Source organism: Anopheles nili, chromosome 3, assembly GCF_943737925.1.
Source record: "Anopheles nili chromosome 3, idAnoNiliSN_F5_01, whole genome shotgun sequence".
NCBI lineage: Eukaryota > Metazoa > Arthropoda > Insecta > Diptera > Culicidae > Anopheles > Anopheles nili.
In genome coordinates this window covers 39,930,743-39,957,453 of record NC_071292.1, presented here as the reverse complement: position 1 = coordinate 39,957,453, position 26,711 = coordinate 39,930,743, and the positions used below count along the sequence as shown (strand labels likewise).

General features: G+C 39.8%; 7 protein-coding genes across 7 annotated transcripts; 4 read left to right on the top strand and 3 right to left on the bottom strand.

Moving 5' to 3' along the window:
* Positions 1-3,109: 3,109 nt before the first annotated feature.
* Positions 3,110-3,712, bottom strand: LOC128724295 (peritrophin-44-like). The gene has a single exon (XM_053818025.1). It carries the CDS (start codon positions 3,710-3,712, stop codon positions 3,110-3,112), a length of 603 nt encoding a protein of 200 aa, XP_053674000.1.
* Positions 3,713-5,779: 2,067 nt separating this feature from the next.
* On the bottom strand, positions 5,780-6,382 carry LOC128724294 (peritrophin-1-like). The gene has a single exon (XM_053818024.1). The coding sequence runs from the start codon at positions 6,380-6,382 to the stop codon at positions 5,780-5,782; it is 603 nt and encodes a 200-aa protein (XP_053673999.1).
* A 2,100-nt stretch (positions 6,383-8,482) lies between these two features.
* On the top strand, positions 8,483-8,964 carry LOC128723607 (ATP synthase membrane subunit K, mitochondrial-like). The gene is made up of 3 exons (XM_053817364.1): positions 8,483-8,549; positions 8,635-8,716; positions 8,805-8,964. The coding sequence occupies exons 2-3, from the start codon at positions 8,636-8,638 to the stop codon at positions 8,874-8,876; spliced, it is 153 nt and encodes a 50-aa protein (XP_053673339.1). The 5' UTR covers positions 8,483-8,549; position 8,635; the 3' UTR covers positions 8,877-8,964.
* Positions 8,965-9,016: 52 nt separating this feature from the next.
* Positions 9,017-10,146, bottom strand: LOC128724293 (high mobility group protein 20A). The gene is made up of 2 exons (XM_053818023.1): positions 9,903-10,146; positions 9,017-9,831 (listed from the first exon to the last, which is right to left on the bottom strand). The coding sequence occupies exons 1-2, from the start codon at positions 10,144-10,146 to the stop codon at positions 9,095-9,097; spliced, it is 981 nt and encodes a 326-aa protein (XP_053673998.1). The 3' UTR covers positions 9,017-9,094.
* Positions 10,147-10,873: 727 nt separating this feature from the next.
* Positions 10,874-14,297, top strand: LOC128724292 (stAR-related lipid transfer protein 7, mitochondrial; the record flags this gene model as incomplete). Its single annotated transcript, XM_053818022.1, has 5 exons — positions 10,874-11,098; positions 11,382-11,721; positions 11,800-11,966; positions 12,037-12,508; positions 13,442-14,297. Coding segments are annotated over 5 exons (1,356 nt in total), but the record flags the coding sequence as incomplete, so codon positions are not given.
* Positions 14,298-18,535: 4,238 nt separating this feature from the next.
* On the top strand, positions 18,536-22,273 carry LOC128722966 (ornithine aminotransferase, mitochondrial). Its single transcript, XM_053816663.1, has 3 exons — positions 18,536-18,722; positions 20,744-21,032; positions 21,122-22,273. The coding sequence occupies exons 1-3, from the start codon at positions 18,536-18,538 to the stop codon at positions 22,104-22,106; spliced, it is 1,461 nt and encodes a 486-aa protein (XP_053672638.1). The 3' UTR covers positions 22,107-22,273.
* A 745-nt stretch (positions 22,274-23,018) lies between these two features.
* On the top strand, positions 23,019-25,792 carry LOC128724291 (lipase member H-A-like). The gene is made up of 2 exons (XM_053818019.1): positions 23,019-23,079; positions 24,108-25,792. The coding sequence occupies exons 1-2, from the start codon at positions 23,019-23,021 to the stop codon at positions 25,238-25,240; spliced, it is 1,194 nt and encodes a 397-aa protein (XP_053673994.1). The 3' UTR covers positions 25,241-25,792.
* The last annotated feature ends 919 nt before the right edge of the window (positions 25,793-26,711 follow it).

The window sequence follows — 26,711 nt, the reverse complement described above, 5'->3', positions numbered from 1 at the left end:
GCTGTCGCACATTATGCGAGGGCTTTAATACGTTAAATTCCTTGCGAGTGAAAACCGGCTGACTTGGAGCGAGAGAAAACTGGAACATCCTTGATTAATTTGACGGTGACACTACCGTTTGTAAATTAGGGATGAGCAACCACAAGCATGTATTTTGTACTTCATTTTTAGTGCATTAAAAGTGAAATTGTTTAATTCCCAATAAAGAGGGAACAATGTTATTGTTTCCTTAGTTTTTGTTTTCTAAATTTTATCAAAAAAATTCCCAAAAAAACGCAACATGCAACCAAATGATTTCTTGTTTTAGATTGCTTTTTTTATCGAATAGTTACTGAAAACGTAATTCCTTTAAAAATCAGTTCACAAATAAAACTCACTTTGTCGAAATGGTTGGTCATCCCTGCACCAAACTACCTGTCCGTCTGTTTTTGGTCTTCAGACAAACGCTCTCAAAAGACATCCAAATAAAGGCAACAATGACATCCTTCGGTGGCCCCCCTTTCCTATCCGATCATTATTTTTTACTTAATGTTTCTCAATCCGCTTAACATTCCGCTCAGGACAAGACAAATAAGAGTCGAAAAAAAGGACAGCGTCCGTGCGAAGGCTACGACATCGACAAATTGCACTGCAAAAATATGGATAGTTGTGTATATTTATATATTTGTCTGACCTCGAGTGTCCAGAAACGATGAAATGCGTCCTATCTCCAGCCAACCGGTGGTTTGTTTTTTATCCTTCCTAAACGTTCTCCGGTCGTTCGTTTCTGAGCGCCTGATTAAAGTGTAATGCTGGAGCATTTCTGTGCCGCTTAGGAGCATACTTACGCCCTTGCAATATGGTCGTAGATTAAGCGCGGCATTCTTAGCCTTGAGTAGCGGGTTGCCAACGGGGAGAAGTAAGTGTGCAATCCAGACGATAAGCGAAATTCCAGATAAGGGAAAATTCTCCTTCGCAGCATCAAACATTAACATTATGATGAAGCATTACCGGATGTGGTGCCATTCCAGCGATGTACTGATCGTTCACTGTATTCTTGCCAAACCCCTTTTCGCTTAGCCACCGGGATATGAAAAAAAACCTATATGCTGGAGACCGTAGGCGTCTGTGTACGTAACGTGGACACATTTACGTAGCAACCACACGTGTGTGGTATTGTCGACGGAAATGTTGCAAGGATTAATCAAACGAGTGATACAACGGTCTCTCATGGAAAGTGGACGACAAGAAAAAAAGGAACACGGCCGATCCGCTATTCGCGCTAATGGCACCGATTATGCATTCATCATGGTATTCCTGCAACGCGCTGTTGCTTTCACGCCTCAGAAGTTATCCGTCTCAGCGCTTCAAGTTCAAGAGACAACTCGAGAAAATGCTCAAATACCCAATCAAAAAACAAAAATCCCCGCGTTGAATGTATCGGTATGCATCTGGTGAGCGGATAGCGAAGACTGATGTGCTTCAACGTTAGTGAAACGGACTCAAACCTTCCGACAAAAGCCTTCGGGTTTGGCTGTTCTGACGGTATCATTCTCCCCAGCACGTGTTGCGCAGACTCACCGCAGCCGCCGAAAGGGGAGTTTGTTTTTGTTGACGTTCTTCTCGTCGTGATATCGATAACAACGAGCAACCAACCACTCTTGAGGTCCTACGACACTGAAGCCAGCTGAAGGAGCAGCCTCTGAAAGGATTAGAGCGCATAGGGATGTTATTGTGTTTTATGCGTTTTCATTTTTCGTTAGCTCATGCATGCTGCTTTAGCTGCACTTTCAGGCGTTCGAGGCTTTCGTGAACACTTCGACTTTGGTTTTAAAAAAATGATACCAAACTACGAGAAGAATGTGTAGCCAACAATGCGCCACTGAGCGGAAATGCCACTAACCGTAATAACTGATTCGGATAGCAAACGTACGGCTACTTCGCAACCGCTAAAAGCTTATGCACAAGGTAATGCGTGACTTTGAGACGTTAGATTTCCTTGCGCTAGTGGTGAAAAAAAAAATCTTTTGTTTTGTTCGTTCTTCTGTGTGATAGTTCATGAAAAGCGAGCTTTTATGTAACATGCTACGTTTAGTGCATTTTTACCAAAGAGCCTATTTAAAAATCATATCAAGCAATTGTAATGTTTGTATTTGTATTTAATTTAATAGTATGTTTTCCAATCGCAGTTATACTAGATTATACAGAGCAGTGTACACTCCACCAGTATACCAAAGCTTGTGATTTTTTTCTATCAAAATTTATATATCACACTATGTTTTAAAATACCTATTGCAAAACATAGTAGAAATACTGCTCAGCCTGAGATGGCATTCGAGGTGTCAAAAAATTATGGAAATAACCATAAATTGTTGTAAAAATATGTGTGTAAAAAATGAACTAATAATTAACTTAAACGAAGTTAAAGACCTTATATAATCAGATTTAAACAGATCTTTAAAAAAGTTACTGGGGCCCAAATGATGGAAATCCTTTGAACTACACACTTTTTTGTTCGTTACACTATTTCGCAATGCTTATGGTACAGTAATACCGGTGATTTTAACTATGATTGTTATTCCAACAGACAGATTGATCGATTTAAAGTGGAAAGATTATGTTTATTATTGGCTTGGTGCGAAGAATTATTGTTAGCAAATAACATTTCAAAGATGATATAATTTTTTTATTTGTGATTCTTTTTTTACAGATATCTTCTGTCCACCTATGATAGAGTAACAAACTTATAATTGATGTCTATAAATAACACTGAAACGAATCGCAAATGACAAAGAAATTTAATCAACAAATCGCAGTTTATTATGAAATAAATAGCAGTAAAACTAATATCTTAGATGAGTCTGTGTTTCGCATATGATAACATTTATTACTGAGCCATCGATTTTGTTTGTCTATTGAAAGCAAACTGCAAAAAAGCGGACACATTGGCGAAAAAAAATGAAAATAAATAATATAGGGGACAAACTTGATGCTCTTATTTTATTCGGACTAGCTGCGAGAGCGCATCCTGCTTGCGTAACGACATAGTATTCACGAATAAATAAATAATCCTATTTTATGACTGTACGATTTCGATTCATTCATTGGTGCCTCGGCCTCGGCGGAGCCTTCAAAGGGTACAGGAAATGTTTTGAGAGAAATCACATCGCTCGTTGATGCTGTCCCAGTACAGGCCTGGTGCGCAAAATTTCTGTACGGCCATGCCAGACTGACAAATGAAGTACTCCTCGCAACTATCCACCCCCGGAAGGTAGACGATCTGGTTGGGGTTATCCTGCTCAGGACAGCGATTTGCAGTGCAGTTCACTCGCCGGCTCGGATTGCAGACGTGTTGGAGGGCGTCAAATAGATATCCTTCGGCACACTGGCCCACGGACGAGTAGCCCTCGGAGCACATGATGAACTGATTGCAGTGTTGCGGATGGGCCGACACTTGGACGCCTGCCTGTTGCTGGCAGATGTGGCAGTTGACTTTTTCCGGATAGTCGCACGTCTGCGCCAGCTCGTTAAAGTAAAACTCGTCCGGACACACGTTTCGAATAGCACCTTCGTTGGTGCAGTAGTAGTATCCCTTGCAGTCATTCTTATCGCGCACAAAGTAACCGTTTTGGACACCCCTGCATGGATCGTCGTTCGACGTAACGACTCCAAATGCAGCGCTAAACAACAATGCCATGAAGCCAGCAAAGCGAATGATACTGTTCGATTGCATCGTGCCCACGAAACAGAGTTGATGGTTTTTTTTTCAAAGAACTGCGTATAATATATACTGTATTGTTCTTCTGCTGTCGAAAGCTGAAACTGATTCTGGCAATCCTTAGCCGACCGCTTATATTCGCTACAGGTATATCCCGATGTTGCTGCATCACCACGGCCTATCAGCTATCGAAGGCAGCTGCTAGACGTTTGTTTTACGCCAGCTTTACGCATTGAATGCAGTAATCTTATCGACCGTTCCAACTCGTTACGATTACTCATGCAAACGGAAATGAGGAAATGACTCTCGGATCATCCCTACCCACTAAGCTCATATTGGGCGCTAGATAAGCAATTGAACAATTGAAAATAGACCTGTTTTGATGTGCCTCCGTGCCAAATCAACATTACAACACATTCTTTAACAATAGGTTAGCTGTATCATGCAACGGCTAACGATGTTTCATGTGACCACAACGAATATACTCTTCTCATGCAGTCTTGGACATGCGGCTGCATTAAAACGATTGCTAAAATTAAATCAAGACTGGCAAAGTTCTCAAATAATCGTATCCTAATGCTTAAAATAATTCACTAAATTTTTCCCCCTCTTTTTGACGAGTAAGTATTTGTTATGCTAATTCTGAAGATATTTAAAACCAAAGTTGTTATTTTTGACTTCCTTTACTGACATTTTCATGCTACGAATAACGTGCAAATACAACTATTCTCAATTATTTCGATCCCATTTGCTGCTGCTTGTTTCTTTCAATCCATGTAATCGATGTACCTGATCTCTACTAATTAAAAATGAGTTAAATCTACAAGTGAAGAACTGAAATGCACCAAAACTAGTAAGACACATCTAGTGGACCAACAAATGTGCATCCCAATATTACCATCGGCCCAATAGTACGAGCTATGTATTCTTATCCTTTGAAACAAAAAATAAAAAAAAATTTCAGGATTACAAAAATCATTTATCCAACCTTCCATAGTTCATGAATCCTAACAGCTCATAATAAGTGTCCGGGAATCTGTGGTTTGTCGATTGAGTCTCCATATTTGTGTTCATAATCTTCTTTAACTCTATTACATTTTATCATATTTTTAAGACATAACATAACTAGCGACATGACTAGCGTGAATATATTGCAAAAGATCTTTCTTAAGGCTTTCCATTCTATTGTGAATATCGCACCTTCCTGTGTAGCTACACAATTTCGATGTATCGACTTATGTCTCAGGGATGTTACTTCTTGGATTGCCGCAAAAACCCGTCACCGTCAGAATATTCTACTGAAACATTTTTTTTGTTTTGCAAAGTTTGAAATGTTCTTGTTTGTTCTTTCAATAATTTGTTTGTGTTAATGAAACGAAATGTGTTTTATGTATTACTACTATTTATTCTCGGTAATTGATATATTCGAGGACTAGATAACCGAAAGATGCACTCATATATAAGATTAAATTAACACGCACCAATGTTAAGCTTGTGAAACATATATGGTTTATTTGTAAATCAAAAGACACGATACACGGATTCCTGTAGAGAGAGCCAGGCTCTGTGAAATAGACACCATCGGGCGTTGCGCGGTTGAATCAGCGAAAGAATTCCAAGACCTTCGCGATCACGGATCGTTTGCAAAATGCTTTGAATTAGCAAAAGGAACTCAAGGCCAACGCGATCATCAACCTGATCATTATCATTCTGAAGGGACCAGCGATCTCAAAGCCTTGGCTTAGTAATGCGGATTATGCTGAATAAGGCGTTTGCCAGACTTAACACGAGCAATAGAATATAAATTAGAACAGGGCAGAAACTAGGACAGTCTATGTTGAACCTCTGTAGCTATTAGTTGTGTGAATTAATAAACATATTTTTTTTATTATAAACACGACACGAAATCTATAGCTGACATACTTTATCATTATCATTTGAGCTGTTTGCTGGAGATGAACAAGGTGCATACAATAAACTCCACTACCAACGCTTGGCTGAACACAACGTCTGGCGATCCAGCAAAATCGTGCACATCATTTCACCACTTAATGATGAGATTATTGAAATCCGCCCGAGTGCTCAGGGTAGGGCACAATTGACGTGTTCAGAAAGGTCACACCTCTCGTTCATTGCATCCCAATACAACCCCGGTGCGCAAAACCGTTGAATGGGTGATCCTGCACGACAAATAAAATACTCATCACATCGATTTAGCCCCGGCAGATATACGACCACAGTCGGATCATCCTCCACAGGACAGCGATTGTTGCCGCAGTTAACGCGCGCTACCGGATTGCAAACCATCATCCACCGATCAAACGCGTGCCCTTCGATGCATTCACCGAGGTAGGATTTACCCTCGGCGCATGTTATGAACTGGTTGCAGTTTTGCGGATGAGGTAGAATCTGCACCCCCGTCTGCTGTAGGCAAATGTGACACATTACCCGGTCCGGGAAGTCACACATCTGGCTCAGCTCATTGTAGTAGTAATCCCCAGGACATCTGTTGTACGTTCCAATCCCGTTCCGGCAGTAGTAGTAGCCCTGGCAATCGGTTGTGTCTCTGACGAAGTACCCGTCCGGAACTCCATTGCAAACGGTTTGATGGCCAACGACGTCACCAGAAACACTCATGACCAATATGGCCAGGTTCGTGAAGAGCAACTGCGATTTTCTGATCATTTTTTCTCAATTTGCGACTTTAAAATCTTTTTTTTTGTGCACACACCAAACTCCGTTCAGACTGCTTGCTATACTGTCGTTTAGAAGCTTACATCGGTCGGATTTATATGAAATCCAATGCAGAATCCTTCAACCAAGCTTATCATGCCGCCTTCGGCTCCCTTAATCTTATCGAACAGCATTTGTGTGAACAGCTCAACGATGCCTCGATAGAAAGGAGTATCCTAATGCCTCAGGCAGCATGGCGTATTTCTTAAGTAGAGCGAAAAGGGCGCGAAACAATTGCAATTAATTTAAGAGGGGGACATCGCAACATGAAAAGCCAAAAAATGAATGATACGAATTTTGCGGTTGCCGGGAGGCGGCCTACACTCTGCACGTGAATTAAACATTCAAAGCTTTACGCTCGAACGTGATGCATTGGACTTGTTGAACAATGAAGCATGTGCTCACCCGGATATGCATAAAGTGGATGAAAAAAAAGTCAACATTGCTAACACAGATTCCGTGTCTGCTCTTCGCTGAATCAAGAAGACTCGATACCCACAGTGCCCTAGGTTATATCCATCGTTAAGTAACTCTGCTACCAACGAGTGCTTTCGACCGGGGACGGAGAAGAAAATTTAATTTTAATAATTGAATAATCCCGCCTAAACTTTCCCCAAGCCGGTCATGTCACCGTGCCAGTAGCGTCAGTAGGACCGTAATACATGCTGGAACTCGTGGTGCCACAAGCTGGAAAGATAATTGTTGCTGCACATCGTTGGCCATATGCGGGTGAGCACGCGTGCAGAACACGAATAGCTTTCGTGAAGAGGTAGCATTGGGTACCAGGCCAAGATGCAACGGTGCACTACTAGAAGACGCAGGACTATTGCAAGGTGCCACATCAATGGATTATTGGCAGTGTTCGGTTAGATTACATGCATATGCTAATGGAAATAGAATGCTTTAATTGTATCATTATACTTTCTAATCTGTATAACCACATATTCCGCTGGAATGGAACGAATATAAAATAGTAAAACTATGAGATTCGTTCTATCATCGTGCTAAGGTATTTAGTAATATGCTTTTTAGAATAAAGGGGCAAATTCTCCATTTAATCTGAATGAATTATGGTCATACTAAATTCCCTAGTTGGGTGCGAAAATAGGCATCTTATAAGAAGATAGACTGATAAGATAGGAAGATCCACAAGCAAAGACACAAATTCTCTTGCTTGCCATGTTTCAGGGACATGTGCTTTAGCCCATTTTTCGTGAACTATACAACCATTGCGGATAGATACTACAAGTCAATAGTCCTGTAGACTATACACGATGTAGACACACGATGATACTTATCCCCATTCTACTCGACAAGGGTGTGATGGAATAGTCGGGTTGGGCAGCCCTCAAAGAACAAGTCTTATGGAATCAGTTACAAAACAAGTTATGCGTCTTGTGGAATATAACAGTTAGAGCAAAGACGTTAAAAAATCTCGATTTTAAACACGAACCTCAGCTACAATTGTTCAGTGAAAGTAGAATATATCCTCGTAATCCTCCTGTAAAAGTGTAGTTAATTAGAGAGTCAATTTATGCTTTCTGCATCTTTACATGCTTACAGGAAAAACAGCGCACGCCTTGTATTGTCCGAGAAGCGGAAGATGGTTCACCAAGGCAGTACACACTAAGTCGGTACAGGTAGTTTGAGGTATACACAACTCAAAATTACGAAATTACAATCAAGTTTTTCGGTTATTTTTTGTAGACGTCTGCTATAAACCAATAGGAGCTTAGGAAATCGTTCCTTATCTTTCTTAGAATAAATATTTCACACATCCCCACGAGGATAATCAGCAATCTTCTAGGTGAACAATATGCAATTTTAGTTTCAGTAATTAAGTATATTCAAAACAAAATGTTTTTTTAAATCATACAAATATAACATACATCCTTGCTTGCATACGATTTCAGAGTAATTTACTGTCATGCTAGTAAAAATAAAATAATATTGAAAGTCAAAGACTATAGTGTGTACCAGCCTTGCCGTCAAAATTGTTCGAAGCTGTCACATGGTATTGTAAAAAGTGCTATTCTGTTCGACAAGTTTTGACAGCAGAAAAGCTTACATAACCTGATTATTTTTGCGTAAACGGTTCTATCTCGACTGAAAACTCTAAGTAAGTATCGTAAAACTATTGCCAACGATTGAATTCCAGTTTTACCATCACAGAATAGTCAAGAAACATATTGTTTTTCTTTCAGAATGGCTGGCGGAGGCGATGAAAGCAAACTTACCGGACTCTCCCGCTACTTCAATGGCGAGACTATGCGAGGCCGTGCAAACGTAAATAATAATATCCGTGCACTCGGAAAGTTTCCTAATGCACTATTCCCGTAATGCTTAAAATGCTTGTTCACTTTTCTTTAAACAGGTTGCCAAGGCCACATATGCGTCCCTTGGATTGCTGATTTTGTATTTCTCTCTGAAACCAAGCAAGAAGTAATCAGATGGCAGAACGTAAGACCGGTAATGGGTGTGCTTATGGATAAGTGTGAGAAATACATTATGCAACAGTCGAGTAAAACATAGAATCTATGGTTTAATGAAGATTGATTCAACAAAAAAAGTGTTACATCAGAAACGAATTGCATCTCCGCATCGCGTGCAGTATATTTGACCCTTGGATGTGCGCCACATTTCGGCATTCTTAAATATGAATCTTCAAAGTGTAAGATTTTGGAGATCTAGCTTACGAATTATGTCCTTCGCTTTGTTCAATGTGTGACCTTGGGTACTCGAGCTCGCCAAGTGGTGTAATTTTTCCAAATACTGATCGATATTTTCAATTGAAGCTCCTGGAAAGTCATCTGCCAGTGGTAGTCCTTGCAAGGCATTGGCTAATGTGGTCCTTAACTTCAAAAGATAATTCTGCAGGATAGCATTTCGCGCCTCTAAACTGCTAGTTTCACTTTCCATTTTTTGAATACCATTTTCCATGTTCTCCACATGTTTTTCGAGAACTGAATTTTGCTGTTCGTAATCGATATTAGATTTACGCAATGTACGTAGCTCCGAGTCGACAACTTTGTTGTGATCTAGAAAATCTTCCGTGAAAATTGGTATATCATAATTGCCCCGCCGAATCACTTTCTGCTCCACCTTTCCATTCACATACGGAATAGAGGGAGCCGCAACTTTCGCTTCCGGCAACTCCTTTTTTACCGGTGGTGCGTCATTTTGCATTGCCTTAGCTTTCGCTTCATTGCTCAGTTTGTACTCGGAAATCTCTTTGTTATAGCGTTCTTTGTCAGCCTCCGCCGCTTCCAGATACGGTTTCTTTCGTTCATCCGGTAACTTAGACCATTCTTCAGCCATGATTTTTGTAATTTCGACAGGTGTTAAATTTGGATTTTTTTGTCGTACCCCTTCGCGATTCTCATTCATGTAGCGCACGTAGCCTACAATTAAAGGATGAACATAAGCATTAAATATGTGCGACACTGGCACGAAAAATATTGAATAAACCCACCAGTAAGAGGATGCTTAGGGGCATTTGCATCCTTTGGCACTTTCCGTCGTTTTTTCTTGGCTGAAGCTTTTGATACCGATTGTTTCGCTTTCGCACCGCTATTACCGGGAGTCGCCGAAGCGCTGGATTCCAATTCTTTTGCATTATCCTTAGATTCATCTGTCTGCGACAGTTCCGGTTTCGGCTCCGCTAAGACAGATACAACTTTGCTGGCGTCTGATTCTTCAGTATTTTCTTTTTCCATCGGAAATCTGATTTCTCTTTACACCGCTTTTAATTGTGTATATCTTTTTGTTTGGGGATAAAAAAAACAAGCAAAAGCTTGACGGTTCTGTGTGTAAACACATACAATCTATAACATCTAGTTAATTTCTTGCATTTCTAGCAGATAGTCTTTGACGAACACGATTAACTTTATTTACCAAAAGTGCTGGAAGGATTGTTTAGCGATATCTCAAATGACTTATGAAGAAAAAAACACTATTTTGTTAAAACGATTTTGACTTTTTTTTCAATATAGAAAATGATCTAGGATTTCCATTGCTTTACATGCCATCTAACGGTGCCTAGTGAGAAGGAACAACGTCATTCCAAAAACATATGGTTTGCTGCTGTCAAAACTGCTATTTCGGTTGCATCATTTGCATCATTAAAGAAAACTATTTGGGGAAAGCAGCAGAATCCCTGTAGCTAAAGTTCGAAATAAGTATCCGATGTTTAATTGAATACTTTTCAGTAAAAAGGACAGCCGAGGGTGGATGTAAAGTGTTCGTAGGTTTAGAAACGATCGGTGTCGTTAAGTGTCGTGCGGGCAATCGAAACAAATTCAATCAATTAAGCGGCAAAACCATGCACCTTCGCCGTTTGCGGTAGTCCTTTATCACGCAGCAATTTCACGGTCGCTAGTCGGTCTCGCCGCTCTGCACAGTAACTAGAGGTGCTGCGCCATCGCGCTCAGCAATTAATCGATTGCAATGAAATTTCTGCCAAACAGTTCGCTCATGCTGCGAAAAGTTAACAAGTACCTCAGAAAAAATGTGAAAGATCAGTCTGCCAGCATATTGCGCCTTTGGGCAACCCAGTGTGAGTTCGTGTTTGCCCAGCGACTGCGAAGAAGCCAGCAAATATTCGCTCATTATGCAAAAATCTGGGAGGAGCGTGCACTACGAGAATTCTTACGACGATTTCGTGGACAGGTGAGTTTTTGATACTTTATCAACCAGACAGGGACTTCTTTATATAATCATACAGGGATACGTTAACTGGCTACTCCCGAAAGATAACAGAGTGCCACATTTTGAACCACCAATCGTGATGGGTTGCGGGTTAGCACGAAATAAAACGGTGGTTTATTTTTAGAGAACCGTAAAACAACTTCTAATCAATTCAGATGCACAATAAATAACCAATTCAGTGTACACTCAGGTCGAACGTGTGGTTGTTATCGAATGACTCTCTATATCACTCTCTGCTTCACAGGCACAACGACATGCCAAGGGATTGCTGCTTTCATCCGCCGCCCTGCTTTCCTTCGACTGGGAGCGGGAAAGAATTGATCTTGATTCGGTACAGGAGCACATGGATGACTTTTTGTTTCTGGAACGCTTACAAAAGGAAACGATCTACTGCCGGCGATGTGAAAAACGCAAATTGATCGACTGTCGCGTAGATGGAATAAGCTACTGTTGCTGCCCAAAAAACGTCACTGAAATGTTGTCTGCTGAACAGAATATTTACACCTCCTGGGAGCCGTACATTGAGCAGAATCGCATGATAACATGGCGCCAGGAAACGAAGCCCGGACTGTTTGCCTATAAAGGTAGAATCCTTGCGAGAATTTACGCCAAACGAAATCTTTTTGATGCATCCAATTCACATTCTAACTTCGGTTTTGCAGTATACGTCGAATATCCCGATGTAACTGCGGAAGACTTTCTTCATGTACAGATAGATGTGGAATACAGGAAAAAATGGGACAACACAGCCGTCAACTTGGAAGTGATTGATGAAGATTCCACCAAAGGTTCCAACAGCCACATCATATACTGGGAAGCATTATGGCCGGTAGCTATTTACTGAATGGTTTTTTTATTCACTATGTATTAATTTTATTTTCTTTATGCCTTTCTATTAGAAATTATTTTCAAATCGAGACTACGTCTACAATCGTCGCTTCTTCGTCGATCGGCAGCGACGCGTGATTATGATCGTTAATAAAAGTGTGGAGCATCCTAAGTGTCCCGAAAAACCGCACACGCAGCGTGTACATGAGTACTGGAGCTACATGGTTATCAAACCGACAACCGCTTTTAACAAGCCTGGTGTTTCGTTTGTGTTGACGTATTTCGACAATCCAGGCCTATCCATACCGAAGTACATAACCAACTGGGTGGCAAAGAAGCAAATGCCCGAATTTCTGCAACAACTTCACCAAGCCACGGTAAATTACGCAAAGGCAAAAAAACAAAACGAGACACGCATCATCGAGTTCTGGGATAAGCATAAAGATCCTGGGTTTGAGTACCCTCCAGATACACTGTTCGGCTACAGCGCCGAAGATTTCAGCGAAGCGCAAAAGCAAGAGGAAGAAACTAGTCTACAGCAAGGTATGTTATTTGTTTTTAGCAAATCCACAAAATTCAGAAGTTTCTACACACAACGTACCCTATGCCCGTCCGAGAACGTTCTAAGACGTTTCAGACAGCACTGTTTTGTTCATATCGTTATTTAACTAACCGAACGTGTAACGTGTGTGTATATCTTGAATTTATCTTTTTCTCTTCCGGTCCCTACACCGATGTTCGTTTTCATAAATGCATTCGCGGACAATTACGTACGATTGGGTCTGACTTCGGACACGTGGTATCATTGTGCTGTACGTATGTTCCATATCCATTCCTTTATATTTGTAAACTGTTGAGTAACAGTAGTGGAAAAAAAGTTGAAATTTTGGCGTTATGTTTTATTCAAAATAAAGTAGCTGCTTTCAACTGAAAACAAAGAATGTGTGCAAAAAATGCGCTACGAATGAGAGGAGGTACAAATGATGTAATCTAATCTTTTTTCACCTTTTCACTTGTAAAATTAAAATTGGATACTTAAACTATAAATAAAACTTAAGCCAAAAATGATATATTCTATTCAATGAAAATCAATCAAAATCAAAAAATACTATACATTTTGCCATCAAAGATTGATTGTCTTCTGTGTAATATTTACCATTTCTATAATGCTGTTATTTATTCTGTAATTCTCATACTATTGTGCATTTTATTTTACTTAATAATGGAAACTGTGATTATCAGTGCACGGTTCGGTGAAAGAAGAACAAAAAATAATTCGGTTTGTGTTTCATTTCATGAAACCTTTTAGCTTGTTTTCTTTGAGCATGATATGATTGAGTATTGCAATACTTCGAAATAACTTTTTTGGCCCATTACATTTTCTCATTTGATTGCTTTTGCAAACTTACTGCGTGCCTAGCACTAATGAAATGTTTTCATTTTTAACAGGGAAATTACAACCTGTCGAAACCAAAGCTCTACTTCAAGCAGAACCAGCTCAGCTCAACGAAAAAGGCACCGCTAGTTGTATTGTAAATGAGGCAAGCGATTTCCAATCCGAAGACGGTGTATCAGCAAAGAAATCATCATGGTGGAGCTACCTATACTCTTACATCTACTTCGTTTGATATGTGCCGATCTCCTAACCTTTGTCGGTACTGTTATTGCGTGCTGCTGAAAGGCATAATGGTTATAGAAAGCCAACGAATAACAATATTTAATAGGTAGGAAAAATTGGAACAGTTCAACTGCGTACTGTAAGTTTGCATGTAGTAGATTTTTTTGATCTTCATTATGTTGGAACTAAAACCCCTACAAAATTAGAAGGTTTGAAAAACAAATAGTACTGGATAAGAAGCAAAATCGTCCTTTAAGCTTAAAGCAATAGTAAGTTTTACTCTCGCACTTCTATAAAGTTAAAAGTAGTTGGGTAGAATCGTAAAATACCTCACAATTGGCAGTTGCATAAATATCATAGAGCGGAATTGTATTAAAAGCAGGAATGTTTCAAATGATTTGAGAGCAAGTCATCAATGCAATATTATGTTAAGTCTAATTTTTGTATTGCTTTAATGATCTTGTTACGTTGTCTATATGGCAATTTTTATCAGTGTTAACTATACTCTCTGTAAATTTCATGAGAAAGAGGTGTGCTTGTTTGTCTTCTTGTTAGGTTCGGACTGTTAATAGTTGTAAATACAGACTATGTTATTCGTAAATATGCGTTGCGCATCGATAGCAGCAACTCCTACATTACTTTAGCCAAATATGTACCTTGAAGCCAAGTAGTCTGTTTGTTAAATTTTTCAATAACAAAATAATAAAATAACGAAAATCATTTATCAATTTGTGTGTATTTTTATTTTGTATTTTTTAAATACTTATTTATTGATTCTTAATTGCTTATTGATTGCTATCATAAGGGTTCGTATATTTTCGAATGGGTTCAAATGTTATAAGAGCCATCTAGAATGTAGTAGTTCAAAACGCTGAATTTATTAAGCACACTGTAGCCTCATATTAATGAGTTAATGTTATATAGTGCCTAAAAAATGTTATATAATTCCTAAGACATGCTTCTTCGTACGTTAGGTATTGCTTTAAGCCCCAGTCGGTTACTATAAGATTCAACTTTCAGTCATGAAAACTTAATTTTATAAATCTGTAAAATTTAATCCATTAGAATAAATTAATCTTATCAGATGCACAAATTAAAATAGAATATTTGAATTTATTATCATTTGTTGAAGAAAATTGAACAAAAAACATTAGGTATATTTATCCTTTTTCTTCCAGGGAGATTTTGATTAAGGGACTTACTTTTTCATTCACTCAGCGGCCATTTATTCAAACTAAAATATACAATAAAAGTTATCAACTTTTCCAATATTGTGTGCTCTTGCTAATTTGCGAAAACTCTACTGTTGTAATGCAAACATTGATATGTTCATTCCCCTTTCTTCAATTTTTAAATGGATCCATTCCATTTATTCCGTTTTGAGCTTTTTGTATTTAGATTTACCACTTTATTACCAACATACTTTCTATCTTGCTCTTCAAACTGGGTAAATAATTTGCTACACCGCTCCTTTTCAAAATCCCATAAAATATTAATCTATCCATTCGAAGCTCGCAGCTATCACACTACAGCGTCCTCTGAGTACAATATCGTATCAACGATGAGGTTTTCTTTTCTCTTCCCTCGCCGTTTCCCAGCTTCCATTTCTTTGTATACTTTTCAAGCCTTTTGATCGTTTCGTTGTTACTTTCATCTTATCTTTAATATTTTTATTTTATTTTTTAGTTCTTTTTTCATGAAAAACGTTGAACCTACTATCAAATATTAGCATATTTCTTCCCTTATTGCTTAATAATCTTTCCTCACTTACGGTAACTTGCAACAGTTTTCTCCTCTCTCCTGTTGCCCTTTGAGAATATTAAAACTACACAGGTTCAACGCAACTCAAACAATGAAGAAGTACTCCTACTGACTTTGATATAGACCTTACTATCATTTATACGACAAAAATATGTTTCGTAACAAAACATATGTGGAAAGAGGATAAGTTCTAATCTTAATAAATTTTACTATCTAGACCAAGGAATAAAGATGGAAGAAGTAGTAGAAACATTTGTTAGCAAATATTTTTTAAATTCTGCAATCGTCTAACTTTTTGCGCCCTGTAATGTTAAAACTCGTTAAAAATAATAAAAACTGAAAAATACCATGAACTTTTGAGTGGTTAGTGATTTCTGTATTTTTTAGGACAGGGAGTTGTATCAGAGCGCCGCTATAGCTTTCTATCCGCAACGGGTGGCCTGAAGTATTGCTACACTTTGTATGGACCAGAAAGAAAATGAGAGCAAATGATACTCCTTATATGGCAAATTGTGGCCAAATTAGACGACAATTGTGTTTACGGGCAATTTATTTTTTTAATATCGCGAGTGTACTAAGGGGCAGTCCAGAACAAACCGCGATCATAATTTTTTTTCATAACTAAGTAACAATTAACAACAAAATATTTTTTAAAGCGCTTTTGTAACAAAACTAAGCATTATTTGAATTTTTGGACACACACAGTTTGTGCCACTGTGCACAGTTTTTCCTTGTGTCTGGTGCATTTTGTATCAATCCCTATGCGTGATAGTGTTGTTACCAACGATTTTTGCTTTGAATTTGAATCCTAAACATGTTAAATGCTTTAAAAGCCTCAAAAATATAAAAAAATATTCTTTCTGAAGAATGAATCGCTTTTCTGAAACGTTCATCTTGGCAATATATCTGCTTCCTTTGTATGAAAATTGGATTACCATTAGTCTATAGTCCTATTTCTTGTAGTTCGATTTATCCTTCATGTGCTTAGTGATAAAAAGGTAGTTCTCCAAAGCAACTGAGATGGATGACAAAACTGCAAGGATATCATATCAATCATATGAATTTATGCATTGGTATGACCATTGAAATATGCAAAAGTTATGTTGTTGATTAAATAAAAAATTGTACATTTGCATTTAGCTGAACATTAAAGAAAATGTTATTTGAAAAAAAAAAAAACAAAGGAAAATCATACTTTTCGGTAAAGCTAGTATTCTTTTAAGTTAAATTTTTCTGCACCCTACTTTGCAGATCATTGCTCAACAGTAGTGTAAATGTAAATGAGAATATTGCAAAATATTAAATAGTAAGGTTGAAAAATACTTTTTATGAATTAAATAATTTACATTTCAGCCAGTTCAGTGCTTCGATGTTACGGCTCTTTCTCGTCAATACTGTAAAGTCATGTTCGCTAAGTTTGGTACTACAATGCGTATGTCAAAAAATTTCAAATTCATTTTTAACATATTTGCGGTTTGAAGTGGGAGCGTTTCACAATTTCATAAGTATATCCTAACGTATGTTTAAGGAAAAAATGGGTAGTAAAAAAATTTCAACATTTTGGTTCTTCATTACCAAAGTTGAAAAACGTGTTTTTTTGGTTTTTTATATGGTTATAGCCCAAAAAAATGTACTTATACAATAATTTTAATTTTTATGTTATTTTTAATCAAAAGTAGACTAATGTATGTTTCTTATGATGTATAATTTACCTATTTTACACCACAAAGTGCTACTTAAATAGTGAGTTGAATTGTGGGCACTGAATCGCTGGAATTTGAGCTTTTTGGCAAGCTTTTTTGACGTTGGAGCTTTGTTTCTTCGCAGTTATAAATGCTAGAAGTCTGCAATTACGGAATTTCATGGTTAACTATCTGACTTTCAATCGGCAATATCAGATTTAGCATAATCGAATAAAATGACCGCCTTATGACCGCCCTTGCCCCTACGTGGAGTGGTGTGAGAATTAAAAGCTATAATATGTCCTTATCCTCTGGAAGAGCTGTTACTTTGCTTTTTTTGTACTCTACAGCTATTTAAGAATAATTGGCATTTGTATTTTTGAGCAATGTTTCCAATAGTCTGAATAAAAACGTCCCGTTACTTACCATCGCGGGATCAAAATTTGTGATAATATTTGCACAAACTAAAATAAAGCGTACGTTCTTTCACACGTGCCCAATTCAAATCAGGTTTCCAGGAAGCTGAGAGCTGAGTAAGAAAAAGCATAAGTACCAAATTTCTGTAAAATATGATTTAAACTCATTAATTATGTATATTATATATATATATATATATATATATATATATATATATATATATATATATATATATATATATATATATATATATATATATATATATATATATATATATATATATATATATATATATATATATATATATATATATTGATCCTTCAATCAGTTTTCCATTATAAACTAACTTATCTTATAACTTATCTAAAGATCTATATATACATAATCTACAGCAGTTTTGTAGCTTATTGATAAGATTTCTCATTCTTTCAGCTGTATAATTTCGTATCCTGTAGGTCAGCTCACAGTACCTTCATCAGTACAGAACAGAAAGGAAATCATTTACATGGTGATAGGTATTGTTTAGACGCGTCGTTTCATGTTGTCATGCGTCATCAGAGCAATTTGGCCCGTTATCTGGCGACGTTATCTCACTGTCGCTAAGCAACAACGCAGCAACCGAAATCTCACGAAAACGTCATGGTTTCGGAAATGATGCGGTGCGTACACAGGTGGAAAAAAGCACCACAGCTCGAAAGGTAACAATGCTATCAATGCACAATCGCTTAGCGACAAAGAACAGCCCAATAACGTGCCAGACATACGGTGTGATGCAGCCCTAAAGTGTTCATTCAAATCTGTAATCAGTTGTTGATGCGATAAGTTTGGCTTTTTTTTCTCTCGCTTTTTGCGACGAAAGATTATGAACTCATTGCAGAGAGCTGATAGTGTACGGTCGTGATTTCGGAGGCTCGTACATATGATAGATCCCGCTCCTGCGAATCAGTAATCAGTGTGATCCGGGAAGTGAAAGCGTTCAAGTGTCCGGTCTGGATTGACTGTTAGCCGACTTATTGACCGTAGGCCTGTGAAACTTAAGCCACTTTTGTACGTACGAACCAGTTCGCTAGCAGAACAAGTGAAAGGTCAACAATGCTGCGTCAAGTGTGCAAAACGAATCTGCGATCCAAGCAGACGGTGGATAAACTGCTGGTGCCACTTTTTTCAACGCAAAGCTGCAACGGCCTACTGAGTGTTGTTGGGACTCGGCCGAGTTCTTCTACATCAAAGTGGAATCCATTCCATGAGCAATTGTTAGTTCGTCGCAAAAATGATTTCGGTAAGTGGTGGAGACATATTTGATGCCGTTAGTGCCCATGCCAAGTGCGTAGCGCAATGCCTAGGCTGCGTTTTTTTTTCGAGAAACCTAAAGAAACCATACAAATCTGCGAGCAAATGGAAAGAATAAGAAACCCTTCATCCGCTTTCTGTGTATCGCAGATTTTATGCATTTCGTAACCCTTATAGTTTTGTTTATTAGGCAATTTGATTGTTTTATGTGCACAAGATTTTGACCGACACAAAACAATATCAACCAACCAATCAATCATTAGTGAAAGTGCTTTATTAGACAAGGGAATCATATTGTTAATACTAAACGGAATCGCAATATTACATTTTTTTACATCAACGTAAAGAAACAATTAGCATCGGTTTGATAAACGGTTTCATAGCATAGAATTGTGTTATAATCCAGGGCTGTATTTAAGCGTCTCTCATTATCGGTTGTTTATACTGTTGGCTCAACAACCATGCGGATTTAAACCCCTTTCGAGTGCAATTGCGTTAAGCAGATAGGCCTTGATTAGCCTTGATTAATATTGCAAGGCTGATCTATTATCATCGATGTATTTATAGCGAAGGACCCCTGCGAAACGAATAGCGGCTCCTTCTTATCACTGATTTGCTATTTGTTCAATTTTGCTATCATATAAATCAACAATCGGTTGTTTACTGTGTTTCAAGGCATTTTTATACGAAAAAAAGAGCGTTCAAAGTTGATATGGATGAAAGGTTTATTTTAAGAAAGTAACGACATCGGCGTATTTGATCAAACGTTTAAATGACACGTTTTTTATTCACGACGGCTCGTGCCACCGTTGCGGTGCTGGAACCCAAACCAGCGATAGATTGGCTTGACTCTTGAAAAAAAAAATGATCATATCGTTTCGAGAAGCCCCGAAATAGCTGACCTTTGGCGGGACTGATTCGTTCTGGAAAGGCTTCGGAATTTTTTATTTCAAGTAAAAACTGACGTCAGTAGCAAGTAGGGGTTAATAATGCAAAAATACGTACGCCTTTGTGATTGCAGCTCAATTTAGGCACGTAGTTGAACACGCAGTTTCCACTTGTGCGCTTATCGCTGTTGCTAGTTATTTTGTTTGCTAGTTTTTGCTTGATTATCATGTGACGAGGCACGTTGAACCTTTGAAATATACGCAATTTTAAAACCGTAACGTTTAGAAACGATGTTAAACTTGTCTAATGAAATATCCTATTTGAAGTTTTTTTGTGAATAAAAATCTATTATAAAAATACTAGTAAAAATACCCTGCGAAAACAATCACAATATGCATGCCAAAAGTTACCATATCTGCGAGTTTTACCGCACAGCGTAAGATGGAAAGGAGAAAAAGACAAGATTTTTTTATCTTCTCGGCCAGTTTTCTGGCGTCTAGTTATGGTTTATTTATAGCAAAGGAACATCAACCCTCAACCACCGGGCGGTTTCCACAATCGAAAACAAAACGGAGCATGTGCAAATTGCTCAGTGATCTCGGTTGACCGTGTACCAACACATTGTCACGCCGTGACGTTAATGGTGCGTGCGTCCACAACCCGACCACAACGGTTGATGGATGTGGTTCTACCAGTTGCAATCTTGACTAGTAATTGATTCGTCCTTGGGTATCGATTGATCACACGTCTTGTAAAAGTCTCGTGCACATCCTCGCGATCGCTTCAGTTGCTAATCAAGTCCCGGTGGAACATCGCCGGTCTGGCACGAGTGCTGGCGGTTCGCATTCGCGGTTGTAGTGTGAGAAAAAGTTGTCGTGAAAATAGATCGCTAAGTGTGCTTGATCGTTGCGTTTGATCGTTGTGTACGACTGTCCTTTTTATTTAGCACAGCATCGTTTTGCCCACAACGAATTCGCACAGGTGGTTTGTGTGTTTAGCAGAGTATCACAAGTAATTGTTACAACAATCGCATAATCATCGCTAGTGAGTCGTTTGACCAGGACAGCACAAGCACAAGTGGCACTTAATGATTTCCCTTTTTTTGGTTTGCTTCATTTCCAGCCAATACCAGCAGTATGGCACAGAACGGCTTCGGACATGCGGCACCGCAGATCAACGCTCTACCCAAATCGCAGGCCGTATTCGATCGCGAGGATAAATTCGGAGCCCACAATTATCATCCGCTTCCGGTGGCACTAGCCCGTGGTGAAGGAGTTTACGTGTGGGACGTGGAAGGCAAGCGCTACTATGACTTTCTCAGCGCATATTCAGCCGTCAATCAGGGACACTGTCACCCGAAGATTGTGCAGGCGCTGGTGGAACAGGCGCAAGTCCTAACACTTACATCGAGGTAACGCTGTCACTGTTTACTTGCCATAGGAAAGGGCAGAGTTTAATTTCTCAGTTGTCTTTCTGTTTTTTTTTTCTTTTCCGGTGCAGAGCTTTTTACTCCAACGTGCTCGGGGAGTACGAGGAATTCGTCACAGCGCTGTTTGGCTACGACAAGGTCCTTCCCATGAATACGGGCGTCGAGGGTGGGGAGACGGCCTGTAAACTGGCCCGCAAATGGGGATACAAGGTGAAGCAAATCCCAGAAAACAAAGCCAAAATCGTGTTCGCCGAGGGAAACTTCTGGGGCCGGACGTTAGCCGCCGTGTCCTCGTCCAACGATCCTAGCAGCTATGCTGGGTTCGGACCCTTTATGCCTGGGTTTGAGCTTGTACCGTACAACGACACTGCTGCCCTGGAGAAGGTCCTGCAGGATCCACACGTGTGTGCGTTCATGGTGGAACCGATACAGGGCGAGGCAGGAGTCGTCGTGCCGGACGATGGGTACCTGCGAAAGGTACGCGAGCTCTGCACCAAGTACAACGTGCTGTTCATCGCGGACGAGGTGCAAACAGGATTGGCCCGTACCGGACGCATGCTGGCCGTGGATCATGAGGACGTTCGTCCGGATATTCTCATTCTCGGTAAAGCTCTCTCCGGTGGCGTTTATCCCGTGTCGGCCGTCCTGGCCAACGATCCTGTGATGCTTTGCATTCTACCCGGTGAACACGGTTCAACGTACGGAGGCAATCCGCTCGGTTGCAAGGTGGCCATAGCGGCACTGCAAGTACTCGTGGATGAGAAGCTCGCTGAAAATGCCGAACGAATGGGGCAAATGTTGCGGACATCCTTGCGCGAACTGCCCACGGACGTGGTGTCGGTCGTGCGTGGTAAAGGACTTCTGAACGCCATCGTCATCAATCCCAATTTCGACGCGTGGGAAGTGTGCCTGCGGTTGAAGGAGAACGGGCTGATCGCGAAACCAACCCACGGGGACATTATACGCTTCGCACCACCCTTGAACATCAACGAGGAGCAGCTGAAGGACTGTTTGCACATAATCAAAACGACCATAATGTCTTTTGCAAAGAATTAATCCACCGTGCGACGTGTCGGGAAGGATCCCGAAAGGGGCAGGAAAGACAATGCAGAGGTCGTCAGAAGTATTTCTCACAAATAGCACACCAGCTGAGCATAACGATGTATGATATTATAATAGCCTATAAGGGTTAGATTAATATACAAAATTAACCTTATGAATCAATTGAACTTTCGCGTTTAACTATAAATGTCCACATCCTATGAAATTCATCTAATAGCTCTAACTTGTGACATGCCACAACTAACAGATGGCACCGTTAAAGCTTTTCGAGTGTATATTTCAAACAACTCGCAACACCACTCTGTTCAAACCATCCGTTATGCATTGCAAGATAACTTTTATTTGAGGCTTACACTGTGCTTAACAGTAACATCGGGTTTTATTGGAATAACACCCATCTTTAAAAAAATCAAAAGTTTTTTTGTTAAGTTTTTCACAACTCAAGAGCTGACTCATGACTCGAGGGAACAACGGATAAAAGGATATGGAACACTTTTAAAAATTGCAAACCTGGAATGCTGTTGTGCCTGAAAAGCTTCCTTGGTCCAAAAATCCTTGGGGTAAACATATGAATTGAGCTTACGTTTATCAATATCTAGTTTTTGATCTTAAAATGTACAGATCTGAGGCAGCTAAAGTACTTCTTTTCAGAAATCCAGACGTCCGTTTGTCAACAGCACAGACGATGATGCTGTACCGTGTTGATGAATCCACAACACAGCTTAAAACCTGAACTTTGCTCATACCAATGCAACATTTTTGCGTGACAAACTGCTCGGGAAATTAATTAGATTTAACGAATTTTGGTGTTGATCTATTTCACATGTTTGATAAACGAACGAAAGCCGGAAGGAATTCGAAACTGAAAAAAAATTCCTCTAATCTTCATCATCATAATGATCTATCATGGTAACGAAACGGTACAGTGTGGTGTCCATGTTACTATTGATAGCGATCTTTAAGGATAGTAACGCAATAATCGAACTTGCACTCTGCTCTGTTTAAAATTATAACTGAAATGAACACGCCAAATGTAAACAAACCTTCAATTGTTTATTTAGCTCATACTTACACCGAGATTCATTTGGAAGGGAGTCGTCGAATGGTTTCCACCGGCTTACCCCTAGGGTGATCGGTGATGTTTTCATATTCGCAAACCATTCAATCCAACAAGGATGGAAAATCCCACCACATAAAGCATGCAAACAGGTTACAATTGAGTTTATTTTTTTTTTAATTCACACTCACCAGCTCATGCCAACTCATACCATCTTAAAACATGCTCAGATGAACTTTACAGATCACAGCGCATCTGATGCTCAGCTGTTTTACCTGTGGAGGTAAAAGTAAAACGAAAACTCTCCGCTCTGAGGCCTCGACGATCGTCGAGAATGCGCAGACAAGCAAACGATCGCGCGCATCATTTCATTACTGTACGGATTGATAAGTTTCTTGAGAGAATGCCGTGGAAAGTTTGTTCCATTAGCACACCGGTCTCGTGCTTCCAAGGGTGAAAAGAATAGATGTAGAAATCGATGCAGCTTAGTACCCTACGTCGAACGAACCATTCCGCTCTGAACGCTAGGAAAAGAAAACTACAATCTTTCGCGACGCTTGGTGCTGCATTGCCGAGTCGATCGTTGCACTTAATAACTTCCACAAACCTATCTCTCAATCTTCCTTCGGAGTGATCTTTGACGACCTGGGAAAACGAAGTGTCCGATAATCATGCCAGTTATCTCGTAGACACTGATCGTACCGACCGAACACTGATCGTCACCAACCGTCAGTTCATTGCTAATTAGTTCGTCGTTCGAAATACCGCGCCACGCAGCCAGAATGAATTTCCAACACGCGCTGCTCTTGACGATAATTGTCGGATGTAACGGTAGGCTATTTTTGTTGCCGGTTGAAGCGGAGAAGAGATGATTTTCGCCACCTTTTTATCGAATACTGGTGAAAATCGTCGCATTTGTATCTCTATCCCAATTTCAGTCTTCTGCAGTGGACAGGAAGGCGAAGCAACAACAAGTGATCCCGATCTGGACGATATGGAGTACGATCGGGATAACGAGGGTGACTCACTCATCCCACCGCAGATCACGCTGCGAACCGATCATGGTGATCCTGTGCCAACAGTGCAAGTGCCGGGCAAGGATGGAGAGTTTGTGCCGATGACTCGCATGGACGTGCAGGAGTGCAAGAACAATGCGAGTTACTACGAGGCCACTAAGTACGTGCAGTGCTACCTATACCGGGCGAACGCTAGCGAGAACCGGTACGAATTCCACTTCAACGGGCTTAGCTCGATCATTCAGGCTGGTTTCCGGCGTGATCTTCCAACGGCCATTCTCGTGCACGGTTGGCTCGGTAGTTCGGAGTCGGTCGTGATTGAGCCTCTCGCAAAGGCACTGCTGGCACAAGACGACAAAAACGTCATTGCCGTGGACTGGGAACAGGGAGCCAGCACCTTGCTTTATCCGGTGGCCCGTTACCGGGTGCCGAAGGTTGCCAGCCTTGTGGCCACGCTAATCGACAATCTCGTGACGGGGCTGGGGCAAGATATCGACCGCGTGGGTATCATCGGGCACAGCCTTGGCGCACACATCGCAGGTATCGCCGGCAAGAAAGTACACTCCGGAAAGATTGGATATATTGTCGGGCTAGATCCAGCATCGCCCCTGTTCCGATTGAAGAAACCCGCCGAGCGACTGTCAGCGGACGACGCGCAGTACGTCGAAATTATCCACACCAACGGAAAGGCACTTGGTTTTTTCCGCAACATCGGTCAGGCCGATTACTACCCCAATGGAGGCGTAAGACAACCGGGTTGTGGCCTTAGCCTGACCTGTAGTCACCAGCGTGCTGTGGACTTCTTCAAGGAATCGCTGAAAATCCGCGACTATTACGCCCGACGATGCGACGGTCTCACAAACCTTGGACCGAGCTGTTCCACGTACAATACGGCGCTGGGCGGTTTGATCTGGAAATCATCGAAACCCGCGGGTGTCTATTACATTTCGACAGCACCCAACGAGCCATTCCTCCGAAGCAAGTCTGCTGAAGCGACATCTACAACCTGGCTCATCGTCTCACTATCGCTGATTTCGACGTTGTTGAGTAGTTAGCCTTACACTAGAGTGTGTTCTAAGAAATAAACGTGTATGCTACTACAGTGTGTACAGTACTACATCACACAATTGCATTCACGAGACGATTTACTACAACTCTACGGTGACAATTCCAAAACGGATGACACACATTGTGTTTGCATGCGATCGAATTACGTCGACGTCGTGGGAACGTTAAAGATCAGCCCCTGGATTGATGATTGCTGTTACTGACGTTGGGTTATTTACATAACTTCTACATTGCAAGCGGATTATTTCAATTGGTTGAAGATCACTGTACGTTTGATACGATCCTATTGACGAAATGCTAGATTATGAACTGATTGGATCAGAGAGAAAGAGTTAGAAAGAGCACATAGAGAGCAAGAGAAAGCGGGGCACGCGATATCAAACTCACTCGACATTTTCGATTTGCTACATCTGGTGAATCCAACCGTTATTTAATTCTTTCCATTCTTATAGTGTGCTAAATTAAAATACTTACCTGTGTGTGTAGATATTTGTAAATATTACTTGCGTTAAATCCGCTCATTGGAATCCAAAAGCAATACAAACTACGATAAAAAAGCCGGATTTTCTTGCTTCATTCATTTTTTTTTGTATTTTTTGTATGCTGCATGATATATAACAAATTTTTTTCACATTATTTTCAATTTTTACACAATATTTGCATGTATATGTATATTAATATATGTATATATATAATATTCATATAATATCAATTACACCAAAATATGCACAATTCTGTTTTTTTTTCGTGTTTTTGCTTCAGTTTAGCTGGTTTGCTGCGTCTTATTAAAACTATAGTAGTATTATAGTAGTAGCAATAGTCGTAGTTGTAGATGTTGTAGCAGTAGTATTAATAGTAGCATCGTTTTCACTTCGTTTTCAGACTTTCACGCTTAGCGTTTTTGCCGTTTTTCTATCTCCTCACAAATAATCTTGTCCTAGATTGGCAAGAGCTTCGTTCATTCTTTTATGATACAACGTATTGTGTTGTTGTGATTGGAAGTTTTCCATCAATGTACAGCTCGCTATCATCTTTCGATTACTTTGCTGCATATATTCAACTATAATAAGAGTTATCTGCATCTTAAGTTATACTTTTTCTGTATCCTTTCAAATGGGTTCATGTTTTTGTTGCGATTTTTTGTTGTGGTTTCTCTTACATTGTTCAAGTTTGTTATCATAGTATCAATTTTAACAAACCGATTCTTATTTGCACAAACTTCTTGCCTTCAATCGTGCTTTAGTTTTGTTTTGATTTATCAGGCTCACTCGTAACACACGTGAGTCATCCAATCAAGGACTTGGTTTATGTTTTTTTTTATTTACAAATTATAATTAATCTGAGAGTGTTGGTTGAATTCGGTGATTGTAGATGATTGATACATCTCGGCCTGCTGCATGCCACGGTTCTACTGATTTTTTATTTGTCTTCTGTCTTTGGCTGGGTAGCACTGTGCGC